Source organism: Mus pahari, chromosome 21 (genome assembly GCF_900095145.1).
Source record: "Mus pahari chromosome 21, PAHARI_EIJ_v1.1, whole genome shotgun sequence".
NCBI lineage: Eukaryota > Metazoa > Chordata > Mammalia > Rodentia > Muridae > Mus > Mus pahari.
In genome coordinates this window covers 19,974,159-19,998,334 of record NC_034610.1, presented here as the reverse complement: position 1 = coordinate 19,998,334, position 24,176 = coordinate 19,974,159, and the positions used below count along the sequence as shown (strand labels likewise).

Below are 24,176 nucleotides of genomic sequence, written 5' to 3'. Positions count from 1 at the left end.
GGAACTCACTCTGTAGACCAGGCTGGCCTCGAACTCAGAAATCCACCTGCCTCTGCCTCCCAAGTGCTGGGATTAAAGGCGTGTGCCACCACGCCCGGCGAGTCGTCTTGTGATGTTAGGTGATGAAGAAGACAAGCAAGAAAAGGACAAAGAGCTCTCTAAAGAAGATACCACCGATTCCAAGGAAAACCAAGAATGGCAGGAAATATGTAAAGTGTGTGCAGGTGAGCATGTACGAACAAAGTATGGTCTAGGCGTGGTGGTGCACGCCTTTAATCCCAGCACTCAGGAGGCAGGGGCAGGCAGATCTCCAAGTTTGAGACTGGCCTGGTCTACAAAGTGAGTTCCAGGACAGCCAGGGCTACACAGAGAAACCCTGTCTTGAATCAACAACAATCTTCCCTATCTCCCACCCCCACCCCACAAACACACACACAAAAGAACAGACTGTGTGTGTGTCCCAAGATGGAAGCAGGCAGGAGAGAGCTGATAGAAGGTAGGAACTGAGGAAGGATCTGAAGCAAGGAGGGGCTAGAGAGAAGGCTAGACATGAAAACCTAAAAGACCTAATGAGGAGACAGAACAAACAGTTATGTCTGTCAGGTCCTGCCAAGGCCCAGAGGCACAGCCCCTATCTTCAGAGGTCCTTCATATGGACCAGAAGGCCAGCAGGGATGTTGGCCTTACCTTGCTAAGGAGGATGCTGATCTTGTTCCCACTGGCATTGCACCTCAGAGAAGTGATGCTCCCCACATCAGGGACCAGCTGGGCCAGGTTCTTGCAGCTGCAGTGCACTTTTGCTTCCCTGTGTGAGAACAGGAGGAGAAAGAAGGACATCAGCGTCCTCTTGGCACCTTCCTGCTGGCCACAGAAGTGAGCTTCTCTGACTGCTGAGACCCTGGCCTATAGAGTTCTGTTCAGCCCACCTCTTCTCACCTGTGCACTTAACCCTCTAGTCCAGGGAAAAGAAGGTTCATTTTAGAACAAATAAAAGGTCTCTTCTAAATTAAAAAAAAAAAAAAAAAAAAAAAGGTATCATGTGAGATAAGACATTGTTCCAATTTCCTGTCTACTAAATTGCCCCATAACTGAAAAAACGAAAGAGCCTCTAATACTTGTGTGTGGAAGGAAACTGTACCTTCTGGAAAGATCAAAACTTTTAAAATGAGCTAAATCTGTCCCTGCAACCAGGAAAGTCCCACAGACGTCTAGGAAGCAGGGGCTCCCCTCGGTCTCAGAGAACAGCAGAAGTTGTTTGACAGTTCCCTGGGGAAAGAAGAACAAGTTAGCCATGCACGTCTGTGGTGCGGTGCCCCCTTTCTCTCCAGAACAACATTCATGTAAACAGTAGTAACTGCTGAGGGGCGGGCATGCATTAGACCAGGGCTGACTCCATAGGAAGACAGGTCTCCCTTCTGCACAGTCTCGGTGGCATAGGCCTCGGGGCAAGGATCAAAGATGCACAGGCCCCTCAGCTAAGAAGTGCTCCGTGGTCACACACAGGATGGCGGACTGTAGCAAGGTAGACAGATGGCGACCTCCGTCCCTGTGAGTTGGTCTGGGTGGGCACTGTATTAGAGCGGCAATGATATTCCTCATGTGGCTGATGTTAGGTGCGTGGTCTTCTGGGTAGTGAGGTGGGAGAGCACCTCTGCCAGGATGCTTGTCACACCCTGGACATATGTCACTCGTGGAAGACAATCTACACTTATAATACAGTCATACTTCCTGTATCTTACATCTTAATAAAATGCCTAAGGAATTAATGTCTCTTCTAGGGGCAATGCTTAAAAATGAGGTGAACCAGGAAGAAGCCAGCTATCGGAGAGCCCAGAAAAGGAAACAACACGTACTGAGCAGCTAAGTGACTCTGGATCTGGATCTTTAAGTCTGGTAGTCAGCAGTGAGTGACGGAGAGCTGTACTGAGGGTGGGCAGATGGAGCAGAGGCGGTATGGGTATACTACTGCAGGAAAGAAGGCAGTCTCCAGGTCAAGTTTACCCATACCTGTTCTGTTTCCATAGTTTCCACTTCTCAGGTACCACACACATTTAGCCTGGACTCGGGATGTGGGAGGACCCCACTTCTCTCTCCCCACTCACTGTCAGAAGCGGCCCTCAGGCCTCTCCTGATTAAACCCCCCAGGCTTTTCCCATCCTCCGCCAACCCCCTGACATTCTCACTACACAAGCACACAAGTTCTATTCTTTCTATAACATAATATTTTTAGTGATTATTTGGGAATTTCACATCATGCATCCCAATCACGCTCACTTCCCAGTCTCCCCAGCTCTGCTACCCTAACCCTTGTGACCTCCTACCACTCCCTGAAAAAATGAGAAGGGCCATGCAGTGGGGGTGCACACCTTTAATCCTAGCACTCAGTAGGCAGAGGCAGAAGGATATCTATGAGTTTGAGGCTAGCCTGATCTACAGATTGAGTTTCAGGATGGCTATGATACACAGAGAAACCCATGTCTCAAAAAAAAACCAAATGGGGAGAAAACAAAACCGAGTCCAATTTGTGCTGCCCACTCACTGGAGCATGGTCACACTCCCAGTGGCCAGCCCCTTAAAGAAACTGAGTCCCTCCCCACCTGGATCTGTCAGAAGCTGTCAGTGTGGAGAGCTACACTTCAGCTGAATCTCAGCTTTACCAGGGCCCGGAGCAGTGGATCAGTGAGACCAATGTGGCCTCCAGGGGAAGGAAGGACCGTACAGGTCTTTCCAGGAGTCCAATGCAGAAAGTGAATCATTTTTCATCTCAGAAATCCTGCCATTGCTCAGAACCAGGGCGACTGTGCAGCTGGGCAGCATGTTCAGGCTAAATCTGCTAAGCTCCAGGCTGTTGCACACCACCCTGTGGGTCCCACTCAGCAAGAATCATGCTCCTCTGTCTACCGCAGCCCCCTCTCACCCGCTCACCATCACCACATCTCCAGTTCTTTGGCCTCTCTCCACCACAACACTTCCCGCTGTTCCTTCATCCTTCCCACCTCTCCATCACATATTCCTTTGTTAGACTGGTACTGGAAACTGCAGTGTGTCAAAAGGGATCCCCCCCCCCCAACAGCTTTACATTCAAATATTCATTGCAGTGAGTTGTTGGTCTAGTTCAAAGTTTCTGAGGCACCATAAATACTGGACTAGTGTCCCAACTTGTCTCAGCTATCCTGCTGTTGCCCAGAGTCAGGGTGATGCTTCAGCTAGGCAGGATGTCTGGGAGCAGGTTCTGTGTGCCCTCCTGGCTGCCACATACCTCCCTGTCCCAGACGTCTGCCATTCTGAGGCTTGCTTTGTGCTCAGAGCCTGTGGGCAGCACGCCTCCTGTCCCCACTCTCCATCTACCAGCAGGGAAAGCAGCACAAGCTACAGCCACTGTGACCCCATGTGACCCATTGGGGCCAAGTGGCTGGTGGGCCTAGGGCCGGCCCTATGTAGTAATGCTATGTTTCTAAGGGAGCTCCAGGCGGTTGTAAACCACCCTGTGCTCAGGGCCAGCCCCTGGGCATAACTGTTGTACCCAAATGCCAGGCAATGCTGTTGCCCTGTGCTCTCTGTCTTCTAGCAGGGCAAGCAGCACAGGAAGCAGCTGTGGCAGCTCCGTGCTAGGGGCCGGCCAGTGGGCCCACGGCTGGCAGTTATGCCCTAATTCTCTGGGAGCTCAAGCACTCCACACACCCCCTGTCATCTGTGTTTGCAGTTCAGGCTCATCTGGCATGACCTTGCTGGCTGGGACTGGGCAGCAAAGGGTACAGATTCCCCACTCTTTACCTATTGTGACTGTGTCCCGCCATCTTTCTAACTTCGTGAATCCATTTTTTTTTTTTTTTTTTTTTTTACCCGTAAGACTTGCCTTTTCCCTCTTTAGTGGCTTCGCAGACACTTCAGGCCCTGCCGACTCCTTTCTTACCACTGTGTCGCCCTTCGAGGCCTCCATGGGTCTCAGACTCACTAAGCTCCGTAGTGGGCACCACTACCAGGTTTGTTTTTCTTGAGAAGCTATATTCTAATGAAAATCAACAGAGCTACAAGAGGCAAGCCAAACTCTATCCTACTCCTGCGGACACCAGCTGCCTCTCTGCTCTCCTGGACCTACAGGCTACAGAAAACCACGGCATCTCATGTTCTAGACTTATGCACAACAACCAACCTCCTGCCTCATTCCATTCCCCCCAGGGCTCTGGCTTCAGCCCTGACCATATGCAACACATACCATAACCTTCCCTAAAGGTAATGGTGCAGAAAATGGAAAGGAAGTATCTGGTCACCTCATTGCTGAGCCAGACATTAACAGAGCCACACATGTCTGCCTCCTGAGAAGAGAAGGGTCTACAAGGACATGCCAGATGTTCACTGGGAATGTGAGACAGACCCCTAGCATTTCCTCACTGGTCACAGCCAGCACACATGACGTCTATGACATTGAAATGGCAGACAAGCTGGTGGTGTGGCTTAGTGTTCAGTGTGTGCATGAGGACTGGGCTGTATCCAAACACTGCACCCAAGACAAAAACCAAAGGAAGGGGTCCGAGGAGGACCCAACTCCATGACAGTTGCTGGTACTATAGGCAGGCTCCTTAGTTCTGTTTCCAATTCTTGCATAGCCAAAACCTGCAAGTCCTTTCCCTGCTCTGGTACAGCCTTCCCGTAATCTTTCATGAAGAACAGTCCTCCTCTTGTAGGTTTTGATTTTTCAAAACCTACTTTTTAATAAGGGTTTTTAAATGTTTTAACCTCCCTTTTAGCCTAACGCCTACCAGAGGAAAGGAAAGATTATTAGGATACAGGGGCAGTGGACCTGCTTAGAAATAGTTCTTTGGAGCAAATCCAATCTGTGTTGTCAGGAAATCAGCGGTTTAGTTTGCATGAATCTGCAGCAGTTTGATACAGAAGAAGCCTCGAGGCTCTGCGTATGTTATTTGGAAGTAGTAGTTCCTTGGGGGAGATTTCAATCTCCAATTGTCAGGATACCAGCAGTCCAGTTCAGTAGTGTCAGGATAGCAAACAGGACTCAGCAGTGGTGGCACGGCCCAGCAGAAACAGCCAGGCCTCCACCCAATCGGCACGAGTCAGCAGGAGCGACCAGGACCAGCAGGGACACCAGGAGAAGTTTTCTGCCTGTGCCTCCCTCGATGAAAAGAAGACTCAAGACTAATGAGGTGTTGCAAAGCTATCTATGCAAGCTCACAATCATTGACTGGGTTCTATTTATACTCCCTCCAAACATCATGCGTCCTCCCAGGGGTCTTGTGTCAGTAAAACACCACATGAGTCTACTTAGCAAAACTCCATGTGAATCTGTATCAGCTAACATATCTAGAAACATATCTACTTCACTGTGCCAATCAGCCCGAGTCCCCGAAGCAGCAAGAAACCTACAGACATTTTTTTGGTGCATTTCTTTTTATGAAGTCATGACAAAGATGACCAATATGGAATGGCAAGGTTGTTCCAATGCCATCCAGCACTGTCCATTGCCTGCTCGGTTATATTTATATTTCTTCTAAACATCTGGGAACAGAGCAGCGCGTGGATCTGAGAGAGAAGGGGGAGGGCAGCTGGGAGGAGGGGAGGTTGCAGTCTAGATGTGATGTCTGAGAGAAAAGCCACTCCAGGGCTGGGGAGATGACATAAAGTCGAGCATAATGGCACATCCCTGAATCCTAGTGATGGTGGGACAGGAGGCTGAGGCAGGCAGATACTTGGACACTTGTGGGTCAGCAAGCCTGACACATGTGGTGAAGTTCCAGGTCAATGAAAGACTCTGTCTCACATAAAAAGTTGAAGGAGGCAGAAGATGAATACCTGATGTTGTCCTCTGACCCCCCATGTGTAACGTGAATGTGTGCACACACAGTTCTCCTTTTGTCCTTCCCCACCCCGTGTCTGTCTGTCTGTCTGTCTGTCTGTCTGTCTCTCTCTCTCTCTCTCTCTCTCTCTCTCTCTCACACATACACACACACACACACTCGATATATAAAACTATAGACAGACTTTCAATCTTGTCATAAAATGTTGCTTCACATAATTGAGTTGCCTCCCAAAAGATCTCTTTTCCTGAAGCCCTGCGTGAAAGGGTCTTTGCAGACATAAGTAAATCAAAGCTTTCTTTACTTTATGGTTCTGGGGCTGCACCTCAGGGCTCTGTCCAGTCTAGACACTGCACTAATCCATACTCCCAGCAGTAAGACTTTCAGATGAAATCATTCTGAGTTAGAATGAGTCCTAAAACCGCTGACAAGCAATTTTGTTTTCTGTGTTCTAATGAAAACCAGGCCCCCTTCATGCTAAGCACAGTCCACCCCTGAACTATGTATGCTAGTCAAAGTGTGCTATTTTTTTTTAAAGATTTGTGTTATGCATATATTAATCACAGGTCTATCTGCATACCACATACATGCCCTGGAAGCGAGTAGCTGATCCCCTGGAACTGGAGCTGAGGATGGTTGTGAGCCACCATGTGGGTGCTAGGAACAAAACCCAGCACTTGTAAGAACAAGAAGAGAAGACACAGGAAATGTGATACAGGAAAATACCATGTGAAAAACACATCAGAATCCAGGGAAACCTCTGAACCAAGGACACCGTGACTGACAGCACCGCCAGCTCCTGGAAGTTTCGAGAGGCAGGAGGAGATATCCTGGCAAAGCTCCCCGAAGGAACTTGCTCTGATCAACCTACATTCAGGATTTGATTACCAGAACTGTGAGATAAAACCCCTTCTGTTCCATTATGCCACTGTTTTGTGGAAATGTACTGCGGCGGCCACAGCAGGTCAGTACCATATCGGTCCTGGGCTCTAGTCAGGCACAGTGCGGAGTGGACAGGGACGAAGTCTGACACAGAGGCTGTGCTGAGGCCACACTATAAGAGGCCAGCACTGAACTGCTGTACAGTGTACAAGATGCTCCTATTCCGGCTTCATACAGCTCATCCAGAAATGTCATCCAAGCTGACAGCACGGAGCCTTCCGGATGTATGGTGAACTGACACACATTTCCTCTCCTGGACAGCCACAGTCCAGGGAAACAGACCTTGTCCCTGAAGAGGGCTCTAACTCTGCCTCCCTCTTTCAGAGGTCACAGCCACAGATGGGTAGGCTACCCCGGAGCCCATATTTTGCAGTGAGCCGCATTTTCAATGTGGCTGCAACTTTATCATCACACTGTCAACAGTCACTTACCTGCCAGGTCCGGACTTGGAGTCGGTTTGGCTCCACGGTGTAAATGCTTTCCTCGTGCATGGCTAGCACTGATGTTTCACACAGGAATGTCCCTGAAATGAAAGATGAGCATTGAAACAGCAGCAGCGTGGTGGCACTAGTCCTGTGCAGAATCCCTAGTCGGCCTGGCCCTTATGGTAACTCCATGAGACCATCTTACCTGAGTCTTGTAGAGAGTTCAAGGATAAGAAAGAAAAAAATAGTACAAACACTAAAAATGTAAAGCCAAGAAACATGAAAATATAATAGAAAAGAAGACAGAGATACAAAGGAACATCTGCTCAGAACATAGGGAACTGTGGAGGCTCCGGGCCCTAGCCTGATCTGGGAGACTTAACACGCCCACTCTGCTCATCAGCCTTACTTCCTCTTCCCTTGGTTGAAGGGGTTCCCAGGAGCTTAGCATCTAGGACAGCTTGATAAGCAGCAGCCACACTGTGAGCAACTCTGGAAGCTTGGGTGCCCCACCAAAGGTGTGCATCCTTGCTCTTCGGGACTGACAGGACAGAGGGGCAGTGGCGCCCCCTCTGGGCGTGAAGAGATTCTAACCTGCATTCCTTAAGGTGGATCCTGAAGGTTCAAAGATCGCCACCTGTTTTCCATTCCAGACAGCCACAGCATCCTAAATGAACATGGACATCCAAAAGCAGAGGTAAGGAAGAATAGGATACAGACCCCAGGCCCTGCACATTTCCAAAGCCTGCCTTCTTCCTGCATCACTGAGGCTTGCCATGCTGTCAGTCTGATGTCAGGTCACTGAGTCTTCCACGGATACAGCTTAGACCTAAAATGCTTGTGTGCTTTCAGAATTTTCTTTATAAATATGACACACGAACACTTAGGATGGTAATCCAGGGTAGTAATGAGAATGGCTTAAGCTGCCTCGAAGTCCCCTTGCTGTTCTGAATTACACTCATGCCCCAGCAGGCAGTTCTGCTTACATAGGAGACCCTATCTAACAGCCACAGGCACCCTCGGTAGTCACCTTGGTGGCGAATACTCCACTGATGTGCATGTCGGTGCGCAGGCTGTGTGTGCCCCCCGTGGACAGGAAAGACACATTGACTAGGCTCGGGGAGATCTGCACGGCAGCCACTTGCTGGTGGAAGTGTGACGACATGGCTTGCTCACTGAGGATGGACACAGACTCGGTGCTGCTCACTGCCAGAAGGTTCTTCCTGGAGCCCCACTTCAGTACCATGTAGGGAGAATCAAATGCATAAACAAAGCAGAAGACACAGGCAGGGAGTATACAGATGCCCCATGAGGGCCACAGCCACTTCTTGTTATTTAAAAAACAACTTAAAGGGCTGGCAAGATGGCTCAGTGGGTAAGAGCACCCGACTATTCCTCCGAAGGTCCGGAGTTCAAATCCCAGCAACCACATGGTGGCTTACAACCATCCCTAACAAGATCTGACTCCCTCTTCTGGAGTGTCTGAAGACAGCTACAGTGTTCTTACATATAATAAATAAATAAAATCTTAAAAAAAAAAAACTTAAAAACTTTCAAAAGGCTGGGCGTGGTGGCGCACTCCTTTAATCCCAGCACTTGTTAGGCAGAGGCAGGCAGATTTCTGAGTTCGAGGCCAGCCTGGTCTACAGAGTGAGTTCCAGGGCAGCCAAGGCTACACAGAGAAACCCTGTCTCAAAAAACCAAACCAAACCAAACCAAAACAAAAAACCCAAAAAAGCCAAACTTTCAAAAGGTAAAATATATACCTTAGTAGGAAAATTTTAAAATACTGATAGATGTGAATTGTGGACTGGCAGGCAGATACCTTTGTGGATGTTCTACCCAAGGTCTCCTCTAACTATAGGGCATCTGCTAGAAATTTGTCATTTTGATTATAACATATTCATATATATTATTTTATATTAATTTATAGGAAATTTATACCATTAAATTACCCAGCTTTCTTCTTCTGGTGAGAAATGTTAGCTTCCTAGCTTTGAGTCTATCTGACACGTTCAGTTTTCAACGAATAATTAAGAGCCCAGTAAAAGATCAGAATACGGCCAAAGGAGAGGGATCCAGATGATGCTGGACTCAGAAAGACTTCAAAGTGCCGCTACCAATGTGCTCATTTCCATAAGCATCCTGCTGGAACACTGGGAGCTGTGGGGACTCTGTCTCTTCAGACAGAGTGCCAACAAAGTAACAGATTAACAACAAAACACTCCCAAGAAATGAAGCGCATGTATAAAACCTGTACATACAGGTTCATAGCAGCTTCATTCTTACCAACTCCAATCGCCAATCAGCTGAGCAACAGAAAAACCCTGCGCTGCCCATACAACAGTATACTCAACCACAGAAAGGACCACTGACACCTGGGGTGACATACAAGAAGCAGGAGGCCAGCAAAGAAGTCACAAAGACTGGGTATTCTCTCTCGTCTCCGTCTCTGTCTCTGTCTCTCTCGCCCAACCCTCCCTCCCTGGCTGTCTTGGAACTCAGAGATCCACCTACCTCTGCCTCCTAAGGGCTGGGGTTAAGGCATGCACCACTATGCCTAGCTATATGCCTTGTTTTTTATGAAATGTCCAGAGCAGACAAATCTAGTCACAATGTGTAGCACTGGCGTGCAAGGCAGGAGAAGGAAAGCAGAGGAGGGGGCTGGAGTTCTTTTCAGGGTAATTAAAGGGTTTTAAAGTTTATTGAAAGGAAAAAAATTTTGTGGTGAAGGCTGGCAAAACTCTGTGAACATACTAAAACCGCTGGGTATGTAACTTATATTTTGATAAAGCTGTTTTAAACATATTTATATATGAATACACACACACACACACACACACACACACAGAGGAATTGGTAAACAGATTGACAGATATTAAAATACATCCACCATCCCTTATCCACAATACTGAAATTACTGAAATTAGAGGACATTTAAATGTTATTCTTTTCTTTTCCTTTTGAGACAGGGTCTTATCATATAACCCAGGCTGGTCTTTCTTGAATTCAAGAACTTCATGACTCAGGCTCCTAAGTATTGGTATTACGTATCTGCATAATTTCTTGTTAGTATTATTTTTCTGATGCTACACTGAGTAACTGATAAGACTTTGTTCCAGGCTAATTATGTTCTCCATTTGGTACAGTGAGTGCGTCAGATGTGATACAGAGCTGTATACTGTACCTTTATCTGTGTGATGTTCCCTTCAAGCTCAGTAGGGGTCTGAAGGGCCCACATGTCCTTGCCCTCCACCCCACGGCCATTTGGGAAGCTTGGCACTTTTTTCCACATAGCTACTCGTCCTTTATGGGTACCCGCTGCTAGGAGACCTACAGGTAAAAAACAAAGCACGCATCAGTCGCATTGAGAACAACTTAAAAGGTGCTGCTGAATGCCGTGTTCAGTTTGCAGACTGCCCCACTAGTGCTGGGTGCTCAGTGATGCCCTGGTTCATCTCCTAACTTCCTGACCATGATGTCAGCATTTGTATACTTCCACAGTTGCACAAACATGACCCATAGCACCCCAGGAAGGAACAGGCGTCAATGTATATAATGTCAGTGTCACTCTTTTGGTTTTTTGAGACAGGGTCTCTCTGTGTGGCCCTGGCTGTCCTGAAACTCCTTCTGTAGACCAGGCTGGCCTTGAATGCAGAGATCTCCCTCCCTCTGCCTTGAAAGTGCAGAGGTGCATACTACCACCACCTAGCATCTTTCTTTTTCTCTTTTCTTTTCTCTTTTTCTTTCTATTCTTTTCTCTTTTCTCTTTTCTCTTTTCCTTCCTTCCTTCCTTCCTTCCTTCCTTCCTTCCTTCCTTTCTCTTTCTTTCTTTCTTTCTTTCTTTCTTTCTTTCTTTCTTTCTTTCTTTCTTTCTTTCTTTCTTTCTTTCTTTCTTTCTTTCTTTNTTTCTTTCTTTCTTTCTTTCTTTCTTTCTTTCTTTCTTTCTTTCTTTCTTTCTTTCTTTCTTTCTTTCTTTCTTTCTTTCTTTCTTTCTTTGCTGTCCTGGAACTTAAACATAGACCAGGCTGGCCTTGAACTCACAGAGCTCCACCTGCCTCTGCTTCTGTGCACTAGGATTAAAGGTCTGTGCCACAATAACCAGTTTTCATTTTTGAAAAGGTTCTACATTCCTCTATAACTTTTTTTCTTGACACAGTGCTTGAAGTGGTTTCTATTCTTTTCATGTCAGACCAAGAAATCTTACCTTTGGCTTTACAGAAACACACACAGTTTATACTCTCTCCCTTTTCAAAGCCAAACTTCTCCTGTAGACTCAGTATGTAATTCTCTCCCCGTTCTAAGTCCCAGAACCTGCAATACAAAGAGGGAAAGTGCTGTGAAGGGTTATATTAGCATTCTCCTCTGATCTGAGGGCCATACCAAGCCTGAGAAAACAGAGCTATGCTCTGCAGACTCCTAATACAAAAAGGAACTTGATGTTATACTGTTACTAAAGGATCGTTTACATGACTTAGAGGAAGAAGAGAACATAGGAGTCCCAGCTACATATGGCAACAATGAGCATTATGTTGAACTGAGTAGCCAAATAGAAACCAAAATGCCTGAATCTATGCCACTCTTTTCTTTTTCAAAGATTTATTTATTTATTTTATGTATGTGAGTACACTGTAGCTATATAGATGGTTGTGAGCCTTCATGTGGTTGTTGGGAATTGAATTTTTAGGACCTCTGCTCTGGTTGGCCTCGCTCGCTCCAGCAAGAGGGTGTCAGATTTCATTTCGGGTGGTTGTGAGCCACCATGTTGCTGGGATTTGAACTCAGGACCTCCGGAAGAGCAGTCAGTGTTCTTACCAGCTGAGCCATCTCTCCAGCCCTCTATGCCACACTTAAAAAAAAAAAATCACACAGCTGGATGTGGTGGCGCACGCCTTTACTCCCAGCACTTGGGAGGCAGAAGCAGGCGGATTTCTGAGTTCAAGGCCAGCCTGGTCTACAAAGCAAGTTCCAGGACAGCCAGGGCTACACAGAGAAACCCTGGTTTGGCAGGGCATACCTGTAGTCCTGGTTACTTGAGAGGCAAAGGCAGGAGCATTGCTGGACACCAGCAGAAACAGCAGCAACAAGACCCTATGTCAGAAACCAAACTTCTTCCAAATCAGGCAAAGTCACTGAGAGGGTAGTATATGGCCATCCTGCTGAAGGCATAGAGAAGGCCGGGAGAACAGCTAGAGTAGGTAAGGAGTCCTGGTGCCTCCACTGTTGAGTTGCATAGACCTGTCTAATATGAGAATTCATCACTATATGCGGATTCTGTGTCGAGATTAAAAGAGCCTGTTCCTGAGAGGATTGTCCAGGGATCTGTATTGGGGAACAACGTCTCACCTGAGCACAGGTTCCCCAATAGCTGTCACCAGAAGGCTACCCTCTATCAAAGTGACGTCTGCCCGGCAGCCGGTCTTCCCACTTAATTTTACCTGTTTGCGAAAAAAGACAACTTGAAAGAAGCAGCCAGCCCTCTCTGAGATGCCTGATGAAACTGTGTCAGCCTGGCATCTGGTCTTCAGTGCCATCCCTGAGACTCACAGGGGCAGCCACACAGGGCAGAGTGGGAATGGAAAGCTGGCCTGATTTTTAAGGGGTTGTACAGTGATAATTATGGAATTTTGGTTTCTTCAGAAGACACAGAAACATTATAAGAATGTGCTTTCATTTTAATCCCAGGGTGGGACATGGGGCTGCTTTGGATTGTCCATGGCAGCTGACTATGATTTGCCTCATTCTTCTGCAGAGGCATGGTTTGACCAACTGCAGACAATCTCTGCAATTGTGTGATCTTTGTGATTTTGGGAACTTTTCAGGGGGTATATAAATGCGATCACCCCAGTGGGCGGGGTAGGTGGTTGTCAGTCATTTAGGAAATTTGGTTGCAGTCGTTAGTAGCTGTGGCCAAAGAAAAAAACAAAAGGAAAGAGGGTTAGATTCAGGGATTTTCCTAATTCCTCTCTCTTCTCTATCCTTGTTTCTCTCCAATCTAGTGTTAGGGGATGAAACAGGGGGGATAAAGGGTAGGAAAAAGAAGAACCCACAGAGTAGCAAGACTAGCTCCAGGGTTGGTCTGGGGAGATGGTTCGGTGGTTAAGAGCACCAACTGCTCTTCCAGAGACCAGGATTTGATTCTCAGCACCCACATGACTATTCACAAATGCCTGTATTTCCAGTCCCAGGGGATCCAACAACCTCTTCTGGCCCCAGTGGGCACTAGGTACACTCATGGTACACAGACATCCATGCAGGCTAAACACCCATACACATAAAATAAAATAAAAATTCTGCTGGACAGTGGTGGTGCACGCCTTTAATCCCAGCACTCCAGAGGCAGAGGCAGGTGGATTTCTAAGTTCAAGGCCAGCCTGGTCTACAGAGTGAGTTCCAGGACAGCCAAGGCTATACAGAGAAACCCTGTCTCGAAACCAAACAATATAAAAAATAATAAATAAAATAAAATAAAATAAAAATTCTAAAAGGATTTTAAAAAGATATATAGGCAAGCAGCACTTACACACGAGGTGACCTCCAGCCTGCTGCTCCGTGGGCATTCCGGAGTGCAGTCCAGGCAAGCTGGGCGCTCCGTGTTCTGTCCTGACTGTGCTCTAGGGAAGCTCTCCCATCCTTACTTTGTACAGAAACCAGACTTTCCCAGAGTCTGACAATCAGTAAGAGCGAATCAGGTACCTGAGGCAAGGTCTATGAACTAATTGTATCTCCTCCCCATCCCATTCGTATGCAGAAGCACCAACTTCCTATGTGACTGACAGTATGTGAAGAGAGGGCCTTTAGCAGGTAATTAAGGGAGAATGGTGGACTCAGACCTTAGGACCAGATACTGCAGCAAATGTATGCTCATACTCTCCCTCAAGCTCATGTGTTCTCCTCCTCTTCCTCTCTAGACTCCATACAAGGACACAGAGAGGTCACTTGACGTAATCCAGAAAACGGTTTCTCAACAAGAACTGACCTGTGCCAGGCTGTGGTGGCACACAATCCTAGCATTTAGGAATCAGAGGCAGGTGGATCTCTGAGGCTAGCCTGGTCAATGAGCAAGTTTCAGGACAGCCAGGGCTACATAGAGAAACTCTGTCTTGAAAAACAAAACAAAACAAAACAATATAAAACAAACAAACCCCTAGAAACACCTGAATTGGCTGCTGCCTGATTGGGACTTCCTGCCTCCAGAACTGTGAGTGAGACCTATCTGTTTTTTAAACTATATAGTAAGTGGCTATTTGTCAAGTTGGCTTAAGCTGGCCCAGGTCCATGCAACTCATGGAATTCACAGCTACTGTTATAGGAGTATCTTTATGGCAAGTTCAGTAATCTCTTGGGTTCATGGATTCTTATTAGTCTTATAAATCGAGGGCCTTCTGGCTTACGTCTGTAATCCCAGAATTTAATAAACAAAGATAGGAGGATTAGGAGTTCAAGGTCACAGAAGTGGATGCTCACAGTCAGCTATTGGATGGAACACAGGGCCCCCAATGGATGAGCTAGAGAAAGTACCCAAGGAGCTGAAGGGGGCTGCAACCCTGTAGGTGGAACAACAATATGAACTAACCAGTACCTCCAGAGCTTGTGTCTCTAGCTGCATATGTAGCAGAAGATGGCCTAGTCAGCCATCATTGGGAAGAGAGGCCCCTAGGTCTTGCAAACTTTATATGCCCCAGTACAGGGAAACACCAGGGCCAAGAAGTGGGAGTGAGTGGGTAGGGGAGTAGGGTGGGGGGAGGGTATAGGGAACTTTCGGGATATGTAAATAAAGAAAATATCTAAAAAATAATAATAATAAATAAAAATAAAAATAAAGGAGTCCAAGGTCAGCCTTGGCTATGTTGTAAGTTCCAGGCCAATGTGGCACATGAGACCTTGTCTCAAAACAAAACAGTCAAAATAAGCCAACCTCTCCCACTCTCCCCTTCCAAAAAAAGGGGGGGGGGAAACCCAAGCAAACAAACAAACCTAACCAAGACCCAAAAAACAGATAAAGAAACAATAGGGGGCTGGAGAGATGGCTCAACAGGCAAGAGCACTGGCTGCTCTTCCAGAGAACTTGGGTTCAACTCCTAGTACCCATTTGGTGGTTCACAACTTCATTTTCATGAAATTCAACACCCTCCTCTGGCCTCTATGGGCACTGAGCATGTATGTGGTATACAGACACACATGCAAAACTATTAAGAAAGGGAGGGAGGCTAAAGGTTAACAGGGGCAGCAAGCAGCAGGTGGCCTTTATTCTGGAGCATGTGGTGGCAATGCATGCCTTCCTAGTGTGCCTCTTAAACACATAGAGGGACTCAGGCTAACAATACAGTTCTACGTCTTTCATCAACATCCTGCTATCTTAAAAACATTACCACCTAGCAAGGTAGCTAACATTTGCTGCTGTGTAAAAGAAAGTGAATGCCTATGGTAGCAAACAGTTGGTGTGAAGGACCATTTTGTTGAAGTGACATTGCAACAGACACTGGGCAATGCCACCCCCAGCTCTGGGACAAGGAAACAGCCTCCTCTTATAGCTGGAAAGTGGGGACCATGCCTCCTGTTCATCCAGCTCTGTTGTGGAAGCCCAATGAGAAGCTGATGCTGATGCTGAATTCTCTAATTGAGAAGGGCACAGAACAGGAGCAAGCCTGGTAACCTAGGCAACCCCAATTCTTTCAATATCTGTCCAAAGATCCTGGAAAAATCTTTCATTTTCCTCACTTCTACCAAATGCCTAGAGTGAAAAGGGACCCTGATTAGCTACATTAGCTGCTCTGTCTTGTAAGTGACAGTAAACTGCCAAACTTGTTAACCAAGATTGAAAAGACAGTCAACGCAGGCAAGAAAACCTGGTCCCAGGTCTTTTAGTGTACCTCAGCATCTAGGCTGGCCCAGACTAGCCCCGCCCGCACCATGCTCCTTCACCTACCTTCATGACTTCTTCAGCTTCTCCCTCAGGAGTCACCACATACAGAGACAGGAGAAGGTTCTGTGTGACCACAGCCAGTGCCTCTCTCCTCTCAATGTAGAACACGGTCTGGATGGAGCTGTCTGTGGATGCCACCTGGGCCGTCTTGCCCTTTTCATCCACATAGTGCACTGTCCCTAGGGAGAGAGGTGGCTCCTGTGCATCAGTCTTGCAATGATATCCGTGAGCAGCCATTTCTATTTCCTTAAGGATGCTCTGACAGTACATCTATCATCTTTATAAGAACTTAAAACCCTTGCCACAATGTTTCTCAGGCTACCATCCCTGAGATGATCTTGGCTTCCCTAGCGTCTCTGTGATTCTTTCTCCACTGCTCTCTTGGGAGATATCAATTAGCACCCAGTCTTTTAACTGTTTCATCATCTCTGCTCAGTATCTTTAAGTTTGCTTGTTTGTTATTTTATATGCATGGGTGTTTTGCCTGCATGTACATATGTGTACCATATTCATGCAATGACTACAGAGGCCATCAGATTCCCATGGGACTGGAATTAAAGATGTTTGTGAGCCATCATGGGGGTGCTAAAAGTCAAACCTGGGTCTTCTGGAAGAGTAGTCAGGGTTCTTAACCACTGAGCAATCTCTTCAGCTCCAAAGATGTATTTGTTCATGTATTTTATATATATGGGCATTTTGTGTGCATGCATGTCTGCATGCCCAAGGAGGACATTACAGATGGTTGTCTGCGACTATGTGGTTGCTGAGAAGTGAACTCAGGACCTCTGGAAGAGGAGCCAGAGCTCTCAACCACAGACCCATCTCTCCAGCCTTCTTTAGGAGTATTCATCCCCTCCCCATCCCTATCCTAAAGGGTGACTCTTCTCTCTGCCCCTCAGGTCTCATGCCGTTAGGTATATTATTTGCCATCATTTTCCTCTTTTGTCCTCCCAAGCTCCTTAGCATCAAGAATTCAGTGTCAGTAACACCGCAGTGGCCTCTTCTCTCCACCTACACTCCTCCTCTTCCTGTCCCGCCCTGAACTGCCACTTCAACATGAATCAGCCTCCTTCAACATCTGGCCTGCCTACTTTGTCTCTCCTTAGGTATCTGAGTGATGGATGCATTTCCAGGGTTCTCTGGCTCATTTCTCAAGTTCTTCAGGAGGCTCCTCAGGGGACCTTCTTGTCCTCTGGTCTCATCTTATTCTCCCTGAAATACTTGAGCTCTTATTAAATGGGAAGTTCACGATCATCTAAGTTAATTTTAACAATTAGTATTTATTAAGCAGAGATTACGGAGCAGGTCTTTTACAGACAAGACAGCAGACACTAACATAATCCCCATCTTCTACAGAGGGAAATTAAAACACACAGAACCCTAAAGCCCTCATCTTGGGGAACAGGTAGAGATGTAAATCCAGATCCTCCATAGCTCTGTACACATCCTCTTCCAGGCTACCAGCTTCAGTCTGGCCATCTCAGCCCTCCTTCCTATACCCTTCTCTCTGGCCCATGGCGATCACTAGCTTAGAGATTCCCTCTGGGACTTCCTCTACACTGGCTCTATCTATTCTCTATAACAAAAGATTTTTCCTATTCAAAAGTTATAAACCTTATGAACTCTTCCAACATCAGCAGCCTCTCTTCTCAAACCTCACCTCCCGTGGTTCTTATCTCCTGGGCCTCTGCCAGGCACTGATGTTGAGGTTTGGTCTGCACTACATATTGTAATGGTAAATTCTCTACGTGCCTAGGAGGGACTTCTCATATTTACCAGCTTTTGTGGTGCAAACCTTTCTCCTTACCTTAAAACTATTGGTTAATAAGGATGCCGATAGCCTATAGCTGGGTAGGAGAGAGGAAGGCGGGGCTTCAGTTCCTGGGCTTGGGGTCTGAGGAGCAACCATGAGGCGAGGGAGAGGGAGGAGGAGGGCATCGTGGGAAGCACATGGCCAGGAGAAACAGCAAGAACTTGGGATATGCTGCAGGCAGATAGCCAGGCTAGCAATTAGAGAAGTAGATTAGGGGTCATGTGTTTAGAATAAGTAATTGTCAAAGCCAAATAAAATAACCTGAGCCTCCTTCATGCATAAGCGAGACGGGCATGAGATTACATCAGTTCAACTACATACCACCTAAGTCTGTTACCCTTTCTCATTCGCTCCAGGGTGTATTTGTTTCAGCCCTAGCTGGGATTCATGTCTCCTGCTTATATTGAGAATAAGTGATATTAAAATCATCAGTCAGTTAGCGTGGTAGTAGAGCTATAATCTCCGCCCTCAGAAAGCTGAAGCAAGAGGGTGGCCAAGACTTTAAGATCAGACTAGGCAAAAATAAAACACACACCCCCCCACACACACACACTGCCACATACACACAAGATAGGAAAAAAAATTACAATCAACAGATGGTGCTTAATAGTAACCTCTGGGGCTAGAAAGATGGCTCAGTGGTTAAGAGCACTGACTGCTCTTCTGAAGGTCCTGAGTTCAAATCCCAGCAACCACTTGGTGGCTCACAACCATCCATAATGAGATCTGATGCCCTCTTCTGGAGTGTCTGAAGACAGCTACTTACATATAATAAATAAATAAATCTTAATAGTAACCTCTGTGCGTGGTGGTGCACACCTTTTATCTCAGCACTTGAGAGGCAGAGGCAGGTGATCTCTAAGTTTTAGACCAGTCTGGTCTACACAGCACATTCCAGGCCTGCCAGGGGTACACAGTAGTAAGATCCTGTCTCAAAAAACAAACGGGACCAAAACCAAAGGAAAAAAAACAAAACAAAACAAAAATGAATTAACAAACCAATCAACCAAACAAAAATCTTAAAAACTTCCTCATGAAGCCGGGCATAGTTGGTGCACATTTGCAATCCCACACGTAGGAGATTTTGGCAGGAGGAAGGTCATAAATTAGAAGCAGGCCCATGCTACATAGTAAAACCTTATCTCAACACAAAGCAAAAACTTCTTTAGAAAAACCCTTCAACACAAATTAAGATGTCCTCATGTCTGCTAGCACAAGCACAGCGGCATCTAAGCAGGAGAGCAATCTCGAGGGAGCCCAGCATCCAAAGAGCCACGCACTGCACCCTGCCTTCCTTTACCCAGCAGCACTGTGTCAGCCGAAAACCCTAGCCATGCCGCTCTCACATCCCTTTGCTTCTACAATTACGTCCCAAGTTGCTCACCATCCATGAGACTGACAAAGAAAGACAGTCCCTCTTGAGACCCCGTCTTCAGGAAACTTCCAAAGCTGCTTTTTCTCCAGTTAAACATGTCCAGGGCTTTCTCATCCCCACTTACTGCTGCCTTTGCCAACTGAACCAGATCCCTGAGAGTAAAGAATACAGCAGTCAAGATTCCCAGAACGACTCTGGGCTGGGTCCACGTGGGTCAAGAGCCATATACCCTACCCCCAGGATGAAGGGAGACATACACCAAACCGAGAGGGGCTTCATACTTACTCCCCAGGAGGGGGGAGCCGGAAGATGCAATGGGTGAGCGCTTTCCCGTACTCGTGTTTCAGGAGTGGTGTTCCCTGTACTCGGCCTCGCTGGTCTAATCTCCACAAGAGCAGGACCCCAAGCTGCAAGAGGCCAACAACATGCGTGAGGAACGCTTCCTTACAGAAAGCTCCCTACTTGGAGGTGAACAGCAAGGGAGAAGCAAAACACTCGTGATTTTTCGTTCACAAACATGACTGTGTGTGCACTATAGAAATGCTAAACTGGGCTGGTGAGATGGCTCAGCGGTTAAGAGCGCCGACTGCTCTTCCAAAGGTCCTGAGTTCAAATCCCAGCAACCGCATGGTGGCTCACAACCATCCGTAATGAAATCTGACCCCCTCTTCTGACAGCTACAGTGTACTTACATATAATAAATAAATAAATAAATATTAAAAAGAAAGAAATGCTAAACTACGCCACAGATTCATGGAATTACAGCTGTTATCTTCAGCCCCTCCTCTACATCCCTTCTAGAGATAGCAGCTGTCATGTGCTTAGAATAAACTGGTAATTGTAGAACAAATTTTGATTTACAGGAAGATTACAAAGACAGGGTTCTTATATTTGACACCAATCTCCCCTGCTATGAAACTGTAAGGTACGTCCTTAGAATGAATGAGTCAGGGCTGGGGATGCAGTTCAGCAGAAGTGCTTTCTCAGTGCACACAGCCTTGAATTCAATCTTTAGCACTGCCACGAACACCAAAGAAAGCACTGGCATGGAGTTAATGAGCTCATATTGACATCACCACCAACCACGGTCACACTGCTTCACTCAGAGTTCTTCAATTATTCGTAATATCCCTTTTCTGTCCCAGGAGCCTGCCTAGGATTCCACGTGGCACTGAGTTGTCTTCTTAGGCTCCTGTGGGCTGGGATTTCCTCGGATGTTCCTTGTTGGCTTATTTTTAATGGGCTGCTCAGGAACATGTTCCACTAGGATTTATCCGACATTTGCCCCATAACTGGATGGTGGTTATGGGTTTGTTAGGGGAAGGACCAGAGGAGTAATTTCCTACTGGAAAGCCCTTACTGTTAACACAATTCATCACTTTGATGACCCTTAAGAGTGGCTTTTATCCATTGTAAAATGAGTCTTTTTCCTCTTTTTATGCTGTATACATGAGAAAGAAGTATGCAGTATGCATTTCTCACTTAAGGGATGGGAGTTACTATACTCTTCTTTGTGATGGTTTGAATAAAAATGGCTTCCACATGGACCTATGAGGAGGAGCACTCTTAGGAAGTGTGGCCTTGTTGGAGGAAATGCTATGAGGTTTCAGAGGCTCAAGCCAGGCCTAGTGCCTCACTGTTTCTTCCTGCTGCCTGCTAATTGGGATGTAGAGCTCTCAGCTCTCTCCAGCACTATTTCTACCCACAGGCTGCCATGCCTCCTGCCATGACGATAATGGAACTGGAAGCCAGCCCCAATGAAATGTTTCCTTTATAAGAGTTGTTGTGGTCATGGTGTCTTTTCACAGCAATAGAAACCCTAGATAAGACATCCTGCATGGAATCGCTCATGGATGAAGTATCAACATGAATCATTCGGTTTGCTTCAGCATAAGAGATTTTTCTCTTTCCCATCATTTATTTACTGATAAGAGTATGTTTATATCAGTATGAACTTTTTTCCCCTCTTTTTTTTTCCCCGAAGTCAGGGTTTTTCTGTGTAGCCCTGGCTTTCCTGGAGCTAGCTCTGAAGACAAGGTTGGCCTCTCCCTCCCAAGTGCTGGGATTAAAGATGTGCACCTCCACCACCCAGCAACTGATGATCCAAATTGTGATCCTCATGTTTAAATGGCAAGAACCTTATTTTCCCAGTCCAGACAAGAGAAATTTTAAAGGGACTGCAGATGGGGTAATAGTACTGTAACAGTGTTCAGTTCCCTGACTGTGATAGATACTTGGTATTCATGAAGGAGAGATCTGAGATTTTAGGTGCTGGATGCCTATGTATTTAGGAATAAAGTATCATAGTATTTGTGATTAATCTGCAAATATTCAGGAAAAAAGTGCATACAGGCAGAGAAATGGTAGACATGTTAGTGTCAACAACTAGTACGGTTATGGGAAGGGTAGACAAGTATTCCTTGCAATATTTGTGTGTGTGTGTGTGTGTGTGTGTGTGTGTGTGTGTGTATTTAGGCACCCAGGCTCTTCAACTTCAAAGGACAGGAAGAGAAAGTCAAGGTGAGGTGGTGAGGTGGTTCTGAAAAATTCTGCAGGCACCATATGTAGTTCTCTAAGGCTTCTCTGGCACCAAGAGGACATAGGTTTTGATATTTATAGAGTCCTTGATAAGGGTGTTGCTAAGCTTTATTTGGGGAGAAAAAAAAATCAATGAACTTGTGAGCTTTGTCTAAGTGTCCAGGAAGAGAATATTTGTGTCAGGGCCACATATATCTGTGAACTATCTGGAACTACTGTGTAGTTTCCTGGAGTTGCTCACTGGCTTTTCCCACTGATTTGAAGCACACACCTGCAGTGTACCACTGATAAAGGCTTCATACTGTAAGGTTTTCCCTTATGCTACCCAAGGCCTGAAGTTTAGGCGGGGTGGAGTGGTTTGAATGAGAATGGCTCCCATAAACTCACGTTTAAATGCTTAGTCACCAGGGAATGAAACTGTATGAGAGAATTAGGATGATTGGGAGGTGTGACCTCCTAAAAGGAAATGGGTTGCTGGGGGGGGGGGGGACTCTGCCTGAGGTCAAAGCCCACGCCAGGTTCAGTATGTATCTCTGCTTGCTGCCTGCAGATCAAGATGTGAAGAATGCAGCTACTGCTCCACAGACATGCCTGCCTGTCTCCCCTCATGATGATCATGAATGACTCTAAAACTGTAAGCAAGCCCCCAATTAATGTTTCATTTCATAAGAGTTGCCTTGGCCAAGGTGTCTCTTCACAGCAACAGAATACCAGCAAAGCCAGGGGCATCACCATTACATGGTTAGGGCTACTGGGATGAGAACCCAAACTGCTCTTTTAGCTTCTCTAAAGACCCGAAAAGTATATGGCTGAAGAAGGAGGAGAGATGGAGGGTGGGCTGTGGACTTTGGAGTCTTTTCACTCTATGTGACTTTTATAAGCTTTGGAAACATGTCAATATATTGTCTTTAAATGTGCACATTGTGAGATTTCTGCTATACAATCGTGAATCAAACCAGAGTTTCTCAGTTCTGGAAGGTCATTTTTGTCCAGTATATCTCAGAGCACTGGCAGCATTGCTAATCTCTGCCACAGGGCACATGAGACTCCCAAGTCTCTCATCACTGCAAAATTCACCCAACATAAGGAGCCCCAATCTGGAGAAATTAGACTCCAGGCCACTAAAAATGTGTTCATGGAAGTGGGTGATTTTGGAGTGCTACCAACAGGCTGTATCCAGGGTACTCACTCTATCTCCACGGGTGCAATCCCCTAACATGTTCATTTAAAAATTACAGACATATCTTTGGCACATGATAGTATCTTAGAATAAATACTTGAAGTTTTGATTCAAATATAAAAAAGAAAAAAGAACACATAAAATTGGGAAGGGAAGGAATAGGGTATTAGGAACAGAGAAGGAATCAGAGGGGAGGGATGGGGATAGACTTGATCAGAACACACTATATGTATGCCTAACATTCTCTATCAATAAGAAATGAAACAGAAGCTGGGCGTGGTGGTGCATGCCTTTAATCCCAGCACTTGGGAGGCAGAGGCAGGCAGATTTCTGAGTTCGAGGCCAGCCTGGTCTACGAAGTGAGTTCCAGGACAGCCAGGACTACACAGAGAAACCCTGTCTCGAGAAAAAAAGAAGAAGAAGAAGAAGAAGAAGAAGAAGAAGAAGAAGAAGAAGAAGAAGAAGAAGAAGAAGAAGAAATGAAACAAACAAACAAAAAAACTCTCTGCAATTATTCCTGAAGAGAGCAGCTGAACCTCAAAACCACACATTTCCTATAACTTGGGTCTTAGCATCTTTCACATGCATCCTATGTGCACTGTGGAGATGGAAATGATGTACTTACCTTATCTCCAGATACCAGGCAGCTCCCACTGGTACTCCAACTGAGGATGGCAATGTCAGTCGTATGTGGCAGGGGCACTGTGTGCTGCTCCTTGTCCTGCTTATTAAACATTATCACTTCTCCAGTTTCCCAGCCAATAGCCAGGATAAGCCTTGTTGGGTGCCAGCACAGTGAAGTGGCCTGGCAGGACCTCTCAATGTGGGTGTCAGGCACGGGCTCACCCTGTGTGGGACAAGAAGTAAGACCTCCCATTGTAGATAGTAGCAGGTACATCAAGAAGCGGTCTAACACATAAAACTTGCATCAATACAACATGCATGTGGGTACTAGAGGCTAATGATGGGCACCTTCCATAGTCATTCTCCACATTATTTTTAATTAGAAAATTATTAGGAGCTGAAGCTACAGCTTCAGCTCAGCAATCAAGAGTTCTTGCAGCCAGACATGGTGGCGCACACCTTTAATCCCAGCACTTGGGAGGCAGAGGCAGGTGGATTTCTGAGTTCGAGGCCAGCCTGGTCTACGAAGTGAGTTCCAGG

At 46.3% G+C, this 24,176-nt stretch overlaps 1 protein-coding gene across 1 annotated transcript in view; it reads right to left on the bottom strand.

Annotated features, from left to right (window-relative positions):
- Ift140 (intraflagellar transport 140) overlaps positions 1-24,176 on the bottom strand; it is an 81,741-nt gene that overhangs the window by 53,170 nt on the left and 4,395 nt on the right. The window contains exons 3-14 of the mRNA XM_021221172.1: positions 23,638-23,859; positions 19,580-19,701; positions 19,304-19,446; positions 16,110-16,285; positions 12,527-12,618; positions 11,388-11,494; positions 10,368-10,513; positions 8,211-8,414; positions 7,775-7,847; positions 7,187-7,278; positions 1,139-1,266; positions 688-805 (exon numbers count right to left, since the gene is read on the bottom strand). Coding sequence (XP_021076831.1) covers positions 688-805; positions 1,139-1,266; positions 7,187-7,278; positions 7,775-7,847; positions 8,211-8,414; positions 10,368-10,513; positions 11,388-11,494; positions 12,527-12,618; positions 16,110-16,285; positions 19,304-19,446; positions 19,580-19,701; positions 23,638-23,859 — 1,623 coding nt within the window. The remainder of the gene's footprint in view (positions 1-687; positions 806-1,138; positions 1,267-7,186; positions 7,279-7,774; positions 7,848-8,210; positions 8,415-10,367; positions 10,514-11,387; positions 11,495-12,526; positions 12,619-16,109; positions 16,286-19,303; positions 19,447-19,579; positions 19,702-23,637; positions 23,860-24,176) is intronic.